This window comes from Uranotaenia lowii, chromosome 1 (assembly GCF_029784155.1).
Source record: "Uranotaenia lowii strain MFRU-FL chromosome 1, ASM2978415v1, whole genome shotgun sequence".
Classification (NCBI taxonomy): Eukaryota; Metazoa; Arthropoda; class Insecta; order Diptera; family Culicidae; genus Uranotaenia; species Uranotaenia lowii.
Genome location: NC_073691.1, coordinates 38,371,105 through 38,384,891, shown reverse-complemented (window position 1 = coordinate 38,384,891; position 13,787 = coordinate 38,371,105). Strand labels below are relative to the sequence as shown.

The window sequence follows — 13,787 nt, the reverse complement described above, 5'->3', positions numbered from 1 at the left end:
TTTTTAAAATTAGTTTATTTCAACACTGCCCTTCCGTTGCTCGTTTTTTAATTTTTTTGTAATCTCTTTGACTCTCTCCAAAACGATCAACATCCTTTCATCGATAAATACACGTTCAATGAAAACTTGCCAATCTATTTCTATCTTAATAACTTTCTAGATATATGTATATAAATTCATTTTTTTTTTTTTTCTAAAATCTAATCTAATCTTTAAATATTACAGTGCGTAGAATCTTATCTTGCCACAATAAGTATTGGCAAAAATCTTACTATGAGAGAATATAAAAATAAAATTTTCCTGGCAATTGGTGCGAACTAATGAGGTTCGGAAAAACCTGAAAATCGAGAATTCAGACCAAAATTTGAAAACAAAAATTGATTTCGGGATCAGCTATTGTTTAATCGGAAGTTGAAAGTTATCATGTAAATTTCCAAAATCAGAATAAATCCAAAAATTTGTGGCAAGAAAATCATACGTTTTGAAATTTAAAAAAAACATTCGGATCTCTCTTCGAAATCCATGGCGTCTATATTGAAAAAACTCATAATTCAAAACTCTTTATTGCAAACTTGAAAATTAAAAAAATAAGCTCGTATTAGGTACAATTTTTCTGTAATAGTGTTTAATTCAAGAGTTCAGCACAAGACACAAATTAAAAATGAATGTATAAATCATCTTTACGCACGGCACGGTGCTTCATAACAACAAATTTGACATCTCTGAAAATTTGCGGTGTCAAATAGGAAACTAATTCCTACCAAACGAACTGTTTGATAAAAGAAAGTTTCCTATTTAACTCTCAATAATTTCCTATCTAGACCCCAGAAAGAAGACTAGACTTGATTAAAGTCTGTTTTTTTTAATTGAGCTTAAAAATTCACTGTATATATTCATAATAAAGCTTAGTTCTTTTAGAAATGGGACAGTTACGAGTGCGTGTATCTCAAAAACCATTCGTTCGATCGAAATTTTTTCTATGGAAATGGAATCTTATGATAATTTATGAAAAAATAAGTAAAAAAAATATTTATTGGTTTTTATAAAAAAAAAATTCTACTTTATTCTTGGTACCTCCCATCGGCCCAACAGTTTTTTCCAAATTATACTTCGTCTAATCTGTATTTTAAGGTGGCTACATTTGGGTTACCATACGTACTCTTTTAAGAGTGCAGTTGGTAAAAATTTTGCGTAATGTACTCTTTTTTTGGTGAAAGGAAATCAATGAAATTTACTCATATCAATCTTCTTATTTCTTCTGATACATGAAGATTATATTCTTATAAATACAAAAAATCCCACTTTTTAAACGTTCGTTGCACAACACTTCAGTTTTGATTCTTTTCTTAAATGTTTCAAAGGATGGATTCCTATGGAAGGAATAACGAGTACATCCACAATTTCAAATCGGAATTTTTTCATTCGAAATTAGCGCCTTTGAGTATGCAATAAACTCTTGAACAGTAGGCAATATGCATAACAACAACTTACTTAAAAGCATAGTGCACAAATCAAAAGCGAACGAATCAGCAATAATGTTTTCGAAGAGTGAAAAAATACAACTTTATAAAAATTTTTAAAAATGCTGTTTTTTTAACAACTTGGGTGTGCTTTCTCAGTATAAAATTGAAAACTTTCAATAATTCAATTTAAAATCCTGAATATTTGTCAATAAAGTCACATATCTTGCAACACATTGGCATAATTTCAATGACTTAAAACATTATGGTTTTGAATAAATGGCGTATGTCTTTACAATTTTGAAAATATTTCTCAATGTACTCTTTTTGGCGTTGCAGAATATGATAACCCTAGAGTACATCCTTCTTCATCGAGTTCTGCTACTTTTTGGTCCAATACTTCTCTTTTAAAACAAACTGAGGGCAATTTAGTGGATGCAGCTGTTTTGAAATTAATAAAACTGGATTATTTTTGAGCCACACGAATCAATCAAACTGAGATTGTTGTTGCCTTATCGGATCAGAAATTGATCCTTCTTTTATATATTTTTTTAATTTTTTTTCTAGAAAATCTTTTTGAAAAATCTTCACACCCTTTACTTATTTTATTAAACAAGCATACGAAAATTTCGTTGGTGGGAAATCTAAAGTTCATAACAAAAATATGGCCATACGCTTATGATCTTAGTTTTGTCATGCTCTTTCACTTGGAAAATAAATTTTGATGAAACATCAATAAGTCACAAAAACGCATCCAATTTGCAAATCAACGTTTGTGGGAAATCAGGAGCCTCATAATGTGGGGTATCTTGGGCCACCTATATTTTTGTGTTTTAAACGCGTTCATAACTTTTTATACATTGAACCTATATGTTAAGTTTTATCATGCCAAATGAAGAGTTATGAAAAATATTCTGTCTATTTTTATCAATGCGATAGAGACGAACATGAATTTTGTATAAGGATTTTTTTCAAAAGGTTCGCGAGCCAGGTTTTATGAAATTTTTCGATCATACCCAGCTCTTTTTTTATATCCTCACCTCAAATGATAACATGAATTATGCACAGTTAACGAAAATTACCGAGTTCGGTAATTTTTTTACCGAAATCCTAACATGTGTAAATCGTTAAACTGTTCGGTAATTTTTACGGTAAAAAATAAACGAACATCGGTAAATCGATTCTTCATTTACCGATGTTCGTTTATTTTGTACCGAAAAATTACCGAACAGTTTAACGATTTACACATGTTAGGATTTCGGTAAAAAAATTATCGAACTCGGTAATTTTCGTTTACTGTGTGAAATTACAGTGTTGGGTCAATTCATAAACTTTGTATGTTATTTGATCAATTTGGATATGGTGGCCCTTGATTCTTCACAATTTGTCAAAATAAAAAAAAAACTTTTTTAAACAGTCAGAGCTTGGGAAAATAATTTACTAAAAAATAAAAAATAAAATACCTAATGAAACGTTAGAAATGTAGAAAACCATACCATTTCTTTTTTCATTTTATATTTTGTGGGCTTGTGGTAGAGCTCAGTTAGTAAGTCAGTTGCCTTCTGAGCTGATGTCCGTGAGTTCGAGCCCAAGAGTAAACATCGATCACAGTAGTACCGGATAAGTTTTTCAATGACTGTCCAACAATCGCATCGTTGATAAAGTCGCGAATGACATTAAGAAGTTAAAACGACTATAATCGAAACATTATTATAATTATTTCATCTTTTGTAATAAAGAATTTATGGAACAAAGAAAAAAAAGTAACCCAGTAAATTCATATGAAATATCTTCTTCTTAAGTTTATAATCAATAAAATAGGGTGGATTTTAAGATTATCCCTTCAAAAGAGTTTAAAAAGCAAATAGATTGAAAATCTTATAGAAAATTCTGATTTCAGATTTAATTAGGCTTGCGTCATCAGGTTTTTAGTTTCTAAACCCATTAAGAAACCAGATTAAAACTGAATAAAGAATATGTCTGATTGTCTTATTAGAAAAAAGTACACTTTATTATTTTTAAATATATTCAAATTCCTATACGATAAGCAGTTAGTTTTTTAAGTCAGATCACTTATTGAAACGAGTTCCAATTCATAAACACATTTAGATAACAAAAACTATTTGTCTGTGTGGTTGCACTGGTTTGAAATTAACGAAATTTCAAAAATTTTATCAACAGAACTTGAAATTTAACGTGTGATATCTCAAAAATCACTGAAGCTTATACAACATTTCATATTTTTTAACTCGTTAATGTGCCGTGTTTTATATTGCAGAATATTGTAAAATTGTTAGAGGTATTTATATTTTTTTAATTATTTTTCTAAGTGTAACATAAGGCGGGAAATTTAAGACGAGATTTTTCGTAGTAAGTCCAAAATGTGCTGAGGGTTTTGAAAATCGGATTGAAAAGAATATCGATGGCACAGGTTCGAAAAATTCACGCAATATTTGCTCTTATTTAAGAATATAAGGTATGAATCAGATTCAAATTTCTGAAGAACAATTGTGTTATTAACATTCCGATGTTTTCATTCATAACTTAAATTCAGATATAAGATTGAAAAAAAAAATTATAAAAGATATGAGGTTCAGAACTCAGAAGAATATTAAATATAATTTAGTCAATTATCAAGAATTATAACTTAAAACCTTCGAGTCAAATCGCTCCCATTTTGCTTTCCGATTTAGACAATTACAAAAATTTCTTGAAAAGTTTATTTTTCAACATAAAAATATGATCAACTGAATGCTGCTCAAAAGTTACAAACATTTCAAAAATTTGATCCTTGGGTTGTAAAGATATACACAGTAAACGAAAATTACCGAGTTCGGTAATTTTTTTACCGAAATCCTAACATGTGGAGTTCGTTAAACTGTTCGGTAATTTTTTCGGTAAAAAATAAACGAACGTCGGTAAATCGATTCTTCATTTACCGATGTTCGTTTATTTTTTACCGAAAAAATTACCGAACAGTTTAACGAACTCCACATGTTAGGATTTCGGTAAAAAAATTACCGAACTCGGTAATTTTCGTTTACTGTGTACCTATAATGTTTAATTTTAAAGTGTTCCGACTGATTTCCGCATGTTGAGTATAGAATGATAGTTTTGGCTCAACATTCAATAATCTGCACAGTAAAAGAAAATTACCGAGTTCGGTAATTTGTTTACCGAAATCCTAACATGTGTAAATCGTTAAACTGTTCGGTAATTTTTTCGGTAAAAAATAAACGAACATCGGTAAATGAAGAATCGATTTACCGATGTTCGCTTATTTTTTACCGAAAAAATTACCGAACAGTTTAACGATTTACACATGTTAGGATTTCGGTAAAAAAATTACCGAACTCGGTAATTTTCGTTTACTGTGTGGTTTGTTTGAAGCAGGTTAATATCAGAATTTGGGAGTGATCTGCTGATTTTTCAATTTTGATAGAAAGATAAAACTATCATCTGAATTTCGAAACTTAAAATTAAAACCACTATAACACAAAAAGTAACATTTAAAACTTGAAATTTCAAAAACACAAGCTTGATTCCTTAAACCGCATTGCGATTATTTTCCCTGGACCTTAACCAACGATGACGATTATTTATCGTAAATTTGAATAATTTTAACAGACATATTAGAAGAAAAAAAACACACATACAGAATACGGGAGATTAAAGATTTGTAGCTGCAAACAATATTGCATTTTTTCATCTGGTATGCGTGAATTAGCCTTTAGTACTGATTTTCATATCTAGCAAACTTACGACTAATAATTTAGGACTCTAGATCAAGCTAAATTAACGGAATAGTTTGTCAATTTTTGTATCATAAATAAGTTAAAACCATTTAAAAACATTTCCAACTTGCATACTAAGCAAAAAACTAACACAAAAAACATAAACAGAAGTTTAAGGTGGTCAAGTTCAAATACAGATATACACAGATTTTTTCATGCGGCCGATACGGATTAAAAAAAACATGGCGGCAAGATGTATACAAAGGAAATAGCAGAAATAGTGTTCAGGGTGCATCTCACCCAGAAATCTCGCGCAAGCAAATATCAGTGGTTGTAGCATTAGACTGAGTCGATTTTGAGTCATTTTTGAATTTCTCAAACCCTGAGGTCTTAAACATTTCGTTCTGGTTCAAAACTCATCCATGACTTTTTGCAGAATTTTTAAGTAACGTTTACATGACTAAATTTAAACTTTTAGGTTTGTATGGGAAAATTGAATATTTTGTACTGAAAAGTCAACATCATTTTTGTTTCTTCTGAAGAATCGAGCCTGTTTATGGTGTTTGTGCCAATTTATAAATTCTCTAAAAAAAAATTTTCCGCTGAACAACTTTAATTTAATTTCATAATTTAAAAAAATTATGAGTATGTCTTTTGGTTAGGTTATTAGGTATGTTATTAGTTATTAGGTATGTCTTTATTATTAGTTATTAGTTATTAGGTATGTATTTTGGTATTGATAAACAATAAATTCAATTGACATCACTGCTGGGTGCCTAGCGAGGTATTGCATGACTACTTTTCATGCAATGCTTTGCACAAAGGACTGAAGCAACTGTCAAATCACATACAAACGGACCGTACTGACTTTTCGGAACCAGAACGTCAGTTCCCCTTTGATTTCAATGGTATTTTGGTACCAAAACGTCAGTGCGGTACTGAAATGTCAGTTCGGAAATTTTCTTCTCGTTCAGCTCTTTGGCTTTGCAAAGCACAAGCAGTGATTGTAGGGATGCAGAAAATAAATCAAATTTAATTAAAAATAAATTTAAATGATAGTTGTATTTGGCAACACTGAAGGTAAATTAAATAAAACAAATTTCAATGGCAACGTTTGCTATTTTGAAACATCCTACAAACGAACAAAACAAAGTCGGTCATTGATCTATTCTTGCTGCTGTTGATTTTTTGGATTTGGCCTTCCGGTGGAATAAGATGGATTGGCATTGAAAGCGCAGATTTTTAAAGCTGCTGCTGCTGCTGATTGTTTTGATTTGGCATTCAAGTAGAATAAGACGGATTGGCATTGAAAGCGCAGATTTTTAAGGCTGCTGCTACTTGTTGTTTTGATTTGGCCTTCCGGTGGAATGAGACGGATTGGCATTGAAAGCGAAAATTTTTAAAGCTGCTGCTGCTGATTGTTCTGTTTTGGCCTTCCAGTGGAATGAGACGAATTGGCAATGAAAGCGCAAATTTCAAAAGCTGCTGCTGCTGATTGTTTTGATTTGGCCTTCCGGTGGAATGAGACGGATTGGCATTGAAAGCGCCGATATTTAAAGCTGCTGCTGCTGTTTGTTTTGTTTTGGCCTTCCAGTGGAATGAGACGAATTGGCATTGAAAGCGCAAATTTTAAAAGCTGCTGCTGCTGATTGTTTTGATTTGGCCTTCCGGTGGAATGAGACGGATTGGCATTGAAAGCGTAGATTTTTAAGGCTGCTGCTGATTGTTTGGATTTGACCTTCCGGTGGAATATGACGGAATTGGCATTAAAAGCGCAGATATTTAAGGTTGCTATTGCTGATTGTTTTGATTTGGCAACACTAGGAAAAACAAACAAGACAAAGTCCGTCATTGATAAAATTTTATATTTAAAAAAAAAGGCTGTAAATTAAAGATTCTATTGAGAATAGAGTTGAGAAAAACTGTAGAGATGAGATGAAGGATAAACAGAAATTAAATAAAATTCGTAAGATGGAGAACAAAGATGTGGAATATGGAATAAAAATTAAGGATATTTGATTAATGAAATTTTGTCCAAAGGAAAAAAAAACAACAGTCGCCGCGTAAAAAGTTTAAAATGAGAATAGAGGTGAGAAGGAATGTAGGGATGAGATGAAGGATATGCAGAAAATTAATCAAATTTAATAAAAAATAAAATAAAATGATAGTTGTAAACTTAAAAGTCCAAATTTACTCATGTAAACGTTACTTGAAAAATCTGCAAAAAAATCATGAATGATTTTTGAACCAAAACAAAGCTTTTAAGACCTCAGGGTTTGAGAAATTCATTGATGACCCCAAATCGACTCAGTTTACTGTAGCATGCCATCTAGCGACTGTTAACCGCGTAAAAAGTTCTCTCCTTGTTGGACTATATCGACGGAAGCCGGGTTGAGGAAAGCCATGGTCTGCGCGTACTGTAAAAGTGGTAAAATTGATCAAGACGAAAGTAAAGCGGAATCCAAAGAGATCAATGCAGGGCCTGTCTAAGGAAGCGAATATCTCGAATTCTTCCTTGCAACGATTGGTTAAAGATGACTTAAAACTATCATCAAAGTCAAGAGCAAAGCGATAACAGAACGAATTAAAGCACTGCGACTTGATTGCTCGAAGCGTTTGCTGTCTAAGTTCGAGAAGAGGCTGCTCATCATCGTGTTCTTAGATTTTGTAAGCACAATATGATAAACCGAGTGCGTATATAGCATTACTTTTCTATGCAACGCCGCTCATATGAATGCTGCCTATCGCTGAAGCTCTTCACGTTGTTATGCATCGCTGACATAACAGATCTCTCCTGTAATCCACTTCAATGGGGTTGCAGTTATTCACTTTTGCAATAAGTGGAGTTACCATACAGATGAAAAACTTTCCCTGATTCATCCAGTGTTCAATTAACGTACGGATCGGTTTATTTCTCTTCTAAAGGCTAAGGATGTTCCAGAAAATGTGACATTCAAGTCTGTTATCAAGCATCATACCAGAGTCATAGTAGTTGGAGCGGTTGTTTCGAATGTTTTGAAGATTTCTTTTGTTTTCATAAAAGCTGAAGTAAAAGTTAATACTGATGTCGATAAGAACATTTTGAAAAATCAGGTGCTTCCGTGGATTCGGGCAAATTTTGGTTAACCCGAGAATGTTGTTTCAAACAAAATGGAGTCCATGTCATACTTCGAAACGGACCCAAGGATCTTTGTCCTCCGAGCAGTCCGGATTTTAACCCCCTTGCTTGACTTTTTGGTATGGGCGATAACATGGTTTGGTATGGTTCAAGCGAAAGTATGAAGATGCTATCACTTAAATGTAGGTTTTCTGGAGGTTTCCATTAGATTTTCGCATTTTTTTATGGGTCATACGGTAGAGATTTTGGAGTCTCCAGAAACATTTATCCGATACAACTGTGCTAGAGGTTAACATTTGGGTTTGAACTCATGATCAACGGCAGATTGGCATGCGTCCAACCAATTAGCCCAAGCTCATGCGGCGTTTCTGAAGTCGAACCTATACTTTTAAATATATATTCTAGTAGGTAATTTCAATATATTTTTTTACGTGGTTTTCTAATTGCAGTGGTTCTGATCGAATGCAGCCCGCTCAGCTCGATCGACACCTACCCGAGCAAGCTGAAGCTGGAGGAGCAGGGCGGCAACAAATCAACATATCTGAAACGGGCCGGAGAACCAGCTATTGGTCTCGGTGGATCCCTACCAGGGTCAGTCGCCGGAAGTAGACCTTCCGCACCGGGTGGTGGACCACCCTTCATATCATCTTTGCCGCCGATGGCAGCTGCTTCGAGTGGGCTGGTAGCCGGTGGTGTACCGGCTTCGGCAGCTCCCACCTTGAATTCTCTACTGGAACCGGACGTTGACGACACCTTCGCCAGTGGAAGTCTGGCTGGAACGGACTTTGGCGGGGTGGATTCGGTGCTACGGTATACGAGGAAGGATGTTGAAGGTGGAAGTTCTACGTCGGGGCCGCCGGTTGTCGGAGAGGTTGAGGTGGTGGAAGATGTTTCGTCGTCTTCCAGCACAACTTCGTCCTCGGTTGCCGGGCAGGCCGTACCGACCTCCGGAAGGTTTAAGAAGAATGGAACCATTTTCACCCGAAACGAACAAAACATAACAACGTTGAAGCTGAAGAACTACAACCGGGGATTGGAGAAGGAGTAAGTTGTCTGTTTTCGTGTAAGGTATTTTTTTTTATAATCTTTGTCCTTTTTAGGGAATTAAAGGCACCTCGGGTGCCAGAACGTGGCACTCGATTGATCGATAGTTTAATGCTAACGGCCGTGGACAATAGCACAGATGATCCGGTCGGTCCAGATTCGGAGTTAGAGGAGGCAACCGAATTAAGTATCCACGTCGCCGATCCTTCGAGTGGAGAGAACGTTACAAATCCCACGGTCGTTGAAACCGGTGATTCCTTACAGATGGCGCCGGCGCCCAGTGATGATATCAGTAGTAGTAACAGTAGCTTTAGTGATAGTAGCAGTGGTAGCAATAGAGTTAGTATTAATAGCAGTAGTAGCAATAGTCCTAGCGTAGTGAGTAATAGCAGAAGCGATCAAGACATTTCCGACGGCAGCCATAGCGAGGGTTCTAGTGGAATTGGCACAATTTCAAGCGATCGACGGATAGGCAAGACCATGTCCGCCGATTTTAGGGACTTTGTGAGCCATACAAACACGAATCCGAACTTCAGCACCTACAATTCCCGGGCGATTGCCTTTTCGACGGCCAATCTGCAGGAAGGCGTTGATGATCAAGATCATCCACTGGAAGACGACGATTATCGGAGAAGCTCCCGGAGTGCTCAGCGCCTGAACGTCGGAGCCATTTCCGGAATTTGCCTGGCCTCTTTAGGGCTGCTTTCGGGGATTTCAGCAGCGCTGATCATCCTCTACAGGAGGTATTTGTATCTGAACAAGCCTCAAACGCTGAGCGAGCCGGATTCGAGTGGCTACATCGACGACAGCACCATCCGGGACAATTCCGATGAAATGTACAGCCTGGACAATGATTCGTTTCTGAACTCGCTGGAGGCGATGACGATTCAGAATTACTGGACTGATAACGTTAAACATACCAAGCTGTAGATGGTTCCCAGAAGAGTTTGAAGGGTTCTCGATCACTGCTGATAAGAATGAAGTTTGATGTTCCTACATTTACATCAGAAATTATAAGCATCAGTATAGAAGTTTATACAGCATAAAAACTTCTGATGAAGCTTGAAACATCAAACTTCATTTCTGTCAATTTTTCGAAGAAGTTCTACAACAATGTATGTTTAATGGATTTCCGGGTAGTGATTCAACGAGAACAAGGAAACAAAAACCTACTCTGTACGTATTATTTTATTCGATAAGTCATCAATTTTTGCAGCAAACCCATACACGTTCAGCTCACAAACGTCGCAATCATTCCGTCACAAACCGTCCTATTTTTGCCCCTAGGTTAAGCAACTAATGAAAATATGTTGGAAATATTATTTAGTTAAGTTAGCAAAAACAAACTAAACAAACAATTAGGGTCGAACAAGCTTAATTTGTCCGTACTTAGTTAGAAATGCACGCGGGAAGTCAGGAGAAAAGACAAAAAAACAAAAAAAAACACGTTTACATCACCGTTTATGTTTACTCTATTACGAGTAGTTAACTATTTTTTTACAAATATAAGTTCAAGGTGACTAACATTCCCAGTGATAAGTTTAGTTCCGCACATTAAACGATCAAAATCCATTCTTTTTTCTTAATTGAAATAATGTAAAAACGTCAAGAACGTGGAACGGAAAAAAGGAAAATCAAATTAAAAGTGTTAAAAAAAAAAACAAACAAACAAAAAGTCGAACAGATGTTCAAGTTCAATGCTCCCACACTAAATACAGAGAAAGAGGAAAATGTGTACTTAAAAAAAAAACCAGAAAAATGTGATGCTAGATTTGGAACTCACTAGTTATTGATCGAAATGATATTCTCGTTAGGAGGAAGACACTTAAATCTTTTCAATAATTTTATTTACCTTGAAGCGATTGCAAGAGACCTGCGTTTTCCGGGGAACGAAAATATCATTTATTGATGAAAAAAGTTAAAAATATTTAGTGGTGCGAATTAGTGTGATTTGGTAGAAGAAATGGCGAAGTAGGGGATAGATTGTAATTGGGAAGTATTTTTGGTGAACGAAACAAGTAAACAATGCAACAAACAACAAAACAAAATTAACAAAACAAAAGACAAATTATGTAACACTATTGTACAACCGGGTTCCGATTCCATTATTTTGTGAATAAGATCAGAAATAAAATTCATTGAATTTGAATTGGAATTAATATTTGATTTATTTTGGTAGGGAATATCACAATCGAACCCACGACGGTGCTGAAAAGCGCCTTAGGTTATACTAAAAAAAATCCTATGAGGATTTTGCAGCTTTTGTGATACCAAATCAAGCCCAGAATCCCGGAAAAATAGCTTCTAAAGGCCAGATCAAGTATTTAAAAAGTTGTGATCTAAAAGAAAAGCTTAAAATCCCGAAAAAAACGCTTCTATAGGCCAGAAAACATATTTTAAAATATTGATCCCAAATCCCGAAAAACACTTCTGAAGGCCATGAAATGCATTTTTCTTATCCTAGATTAAGCCCAGAATCTCGAAAAAAACGTTTCTTAAGGCCAGATAACGCATTTTCAAGTTTTGATCAAAAATTAGGCTCAGGATCCTGAAAAAACGCTTCTAAAGGCTTGAAAACGCATTTTAAAGTTGTGATCCCGATTAATGCTCAGAACCCCGAAAAAATGCTTCAAAAGGCCAGACAACGCATTTTAAAGTTGTGATCCCGATTAAAGCTCAGAATCCCGAAAAAAACGCTACTGATGGCAGGAAAACGCATTTAAAAGTTTTGATCCCAAATTGAGCTCGAAATCCCGAAAAAAAAGTTTCAAATTTTAAATTTGTTACCTCAAATTAAGCTCATATAAATCATTTTAAAGTTGTGATCCAAAATTAAGCTTTGAAAAAAACACTTCTTAGGACCAGAAAAAGCTTTGTAAAGTTTTGATCTTAAATAAGGCTCAGAATCCTGAAAAAAAAACGCTTCTTAAGACCAAAAAACGCATTTTAAAGTTTTGATTCCAAATTAGGCTCGGAATCCCGAAAAAACGCTGCTAAAAACCAAAAAAAGCATTTTAAAGTTGTGATCCCTAATTGAGTTCAGAATCCCGAAAAAATGCTTTTCAAAGCCCAAAAACACATTTTAAAATTTTGTACCCAAATTAAGCTCAGAATCCTGAAAAAACGCTTCTTAAGACCAGAAAACGCATTCTAAAGTTTTGATTCCAAATTAAGCTCTGAATTCTGAAAAAACCCTTCTAAAGACCAAAAAAGCATTTTAGAATTGTGATCCCTAATTGAGCTCAGAATCCCGAAAAAATGATTTTGAAAGCCAGAAAACACATTTTAAAATTTTGTACCCAAATTAAGCTCAGAATCCTGGAAAAACGCTTCTTAAGACTAGAAAACGCATTTTCAAGTTTTGATTCCAAATTAGGCTCAGACTCCCGAAAAAAACGTTTCTGAAGCCCAAAATACGCATTTCAAAGTTTTGATCCCAAAAAATCTCACAATCTCGAAAAAATGCTTCTTAAGGTCATACAACGCATTTTTAAAATTTTGATCCCAAATCAAGGTCAGAATCCCGAAAAAACGCTTCTTAAGGCCAGAAAACACATTTTAAAGTTTTGATCCCCAATTAAGCTCAGAATTTCGAAAAAAAGCCTCTAAAGGCCAGAAAACGCATTTTCAAGTTGTGATCCTTAATTAAGCTCAGGACTCTTAAAAAACACTTCCAAAGGCCAGTAATCGCATTTTAAAGTTTTTATCTCACATTAAGCTCAGAATTTCAAAAAAAAAACAACACTTCTAAAGGCTAGAAAACGCATTTTAAAGCTCATAATCCCGAAAAAACTCAACTTATGCGACGAACATTTCCCAATACGCATAGGGGGGCATCCATAAATTACGTAACGCTCCTAGGGGGGGGAGGGGGTAAGCTTTAGCGTTACCAATTGTGACATAGGGGAGGGGGGGAGGTATGCTCATCGTTACGTAACGATTTTTTTTCCTAAAAAATTTCAGTTTAATCGCAGCTTTTTTGATATCATGCAATTTTGCTGAATGATAAGCAAACCAAAATCAGCTTAAAATTTGTAAGCTTTAAAAAGATTGAAACTGAATTGTAACCATTCCTATTTAAAGATTCTAAGATAGACTAAACGTGTATTGAATATCCGTGAAATAACGGTTGGAAAACCGAATATTACGTACATTTACCCCCAAGAACTCAATCCAATCTTAAGATGGAAATTTTACTTTTTTTTTTAAATTGATTTTGATTATTCCGATCAGCTATTTTTATTACTCCGACGAATATTACTAAGTGGAGTATATTTTGCATAACAAGTTATGCTGCTTGAAGAAAATAAAGTTAACAAGGTAGATCATCAGTTAACAAGCACAAGGCAACTCGAAATAAGACCATTATTTTTATTATATTACAACTATATTTTATCAGAGAGTTATCATCAATGAGTACTAAGAAGCGAT

The 13,787-nt window shown here is 34.6% G+C and overlaps 1 protein-coding gene across 2 annotated transcripts in view; it reads left to right on the top strand.

The window, feature by feature from the left end:
* The window catches only part of LOC129749763 (uncharacterized), a 133,148-nt gene extending 121,637 nt beyond the window's left edge, over positions 1-11,511 (top strand). For both annotated transcript variants that reach the window (XM_055744840.1, XM_055744847.1), the window contains 2 exons: positions 8,762-9,356; positions 9,413-11,511. In XM_055744840.1, coding sequence (XP_055600815.1) covers positions 8,762-9,356; positions 9,413-10,286 — 1,469 coding nt within the window. In that variant the 3' untranslated portion in view covers positions 10,287-11,511. The remainder of the gene's footprint in view (positions 1-8,761; positions 9,357-9,412) is intronic.
* The last annotated feature ends 2,276 nt before the right edge of the window (positions 11,512-13,787 follow it).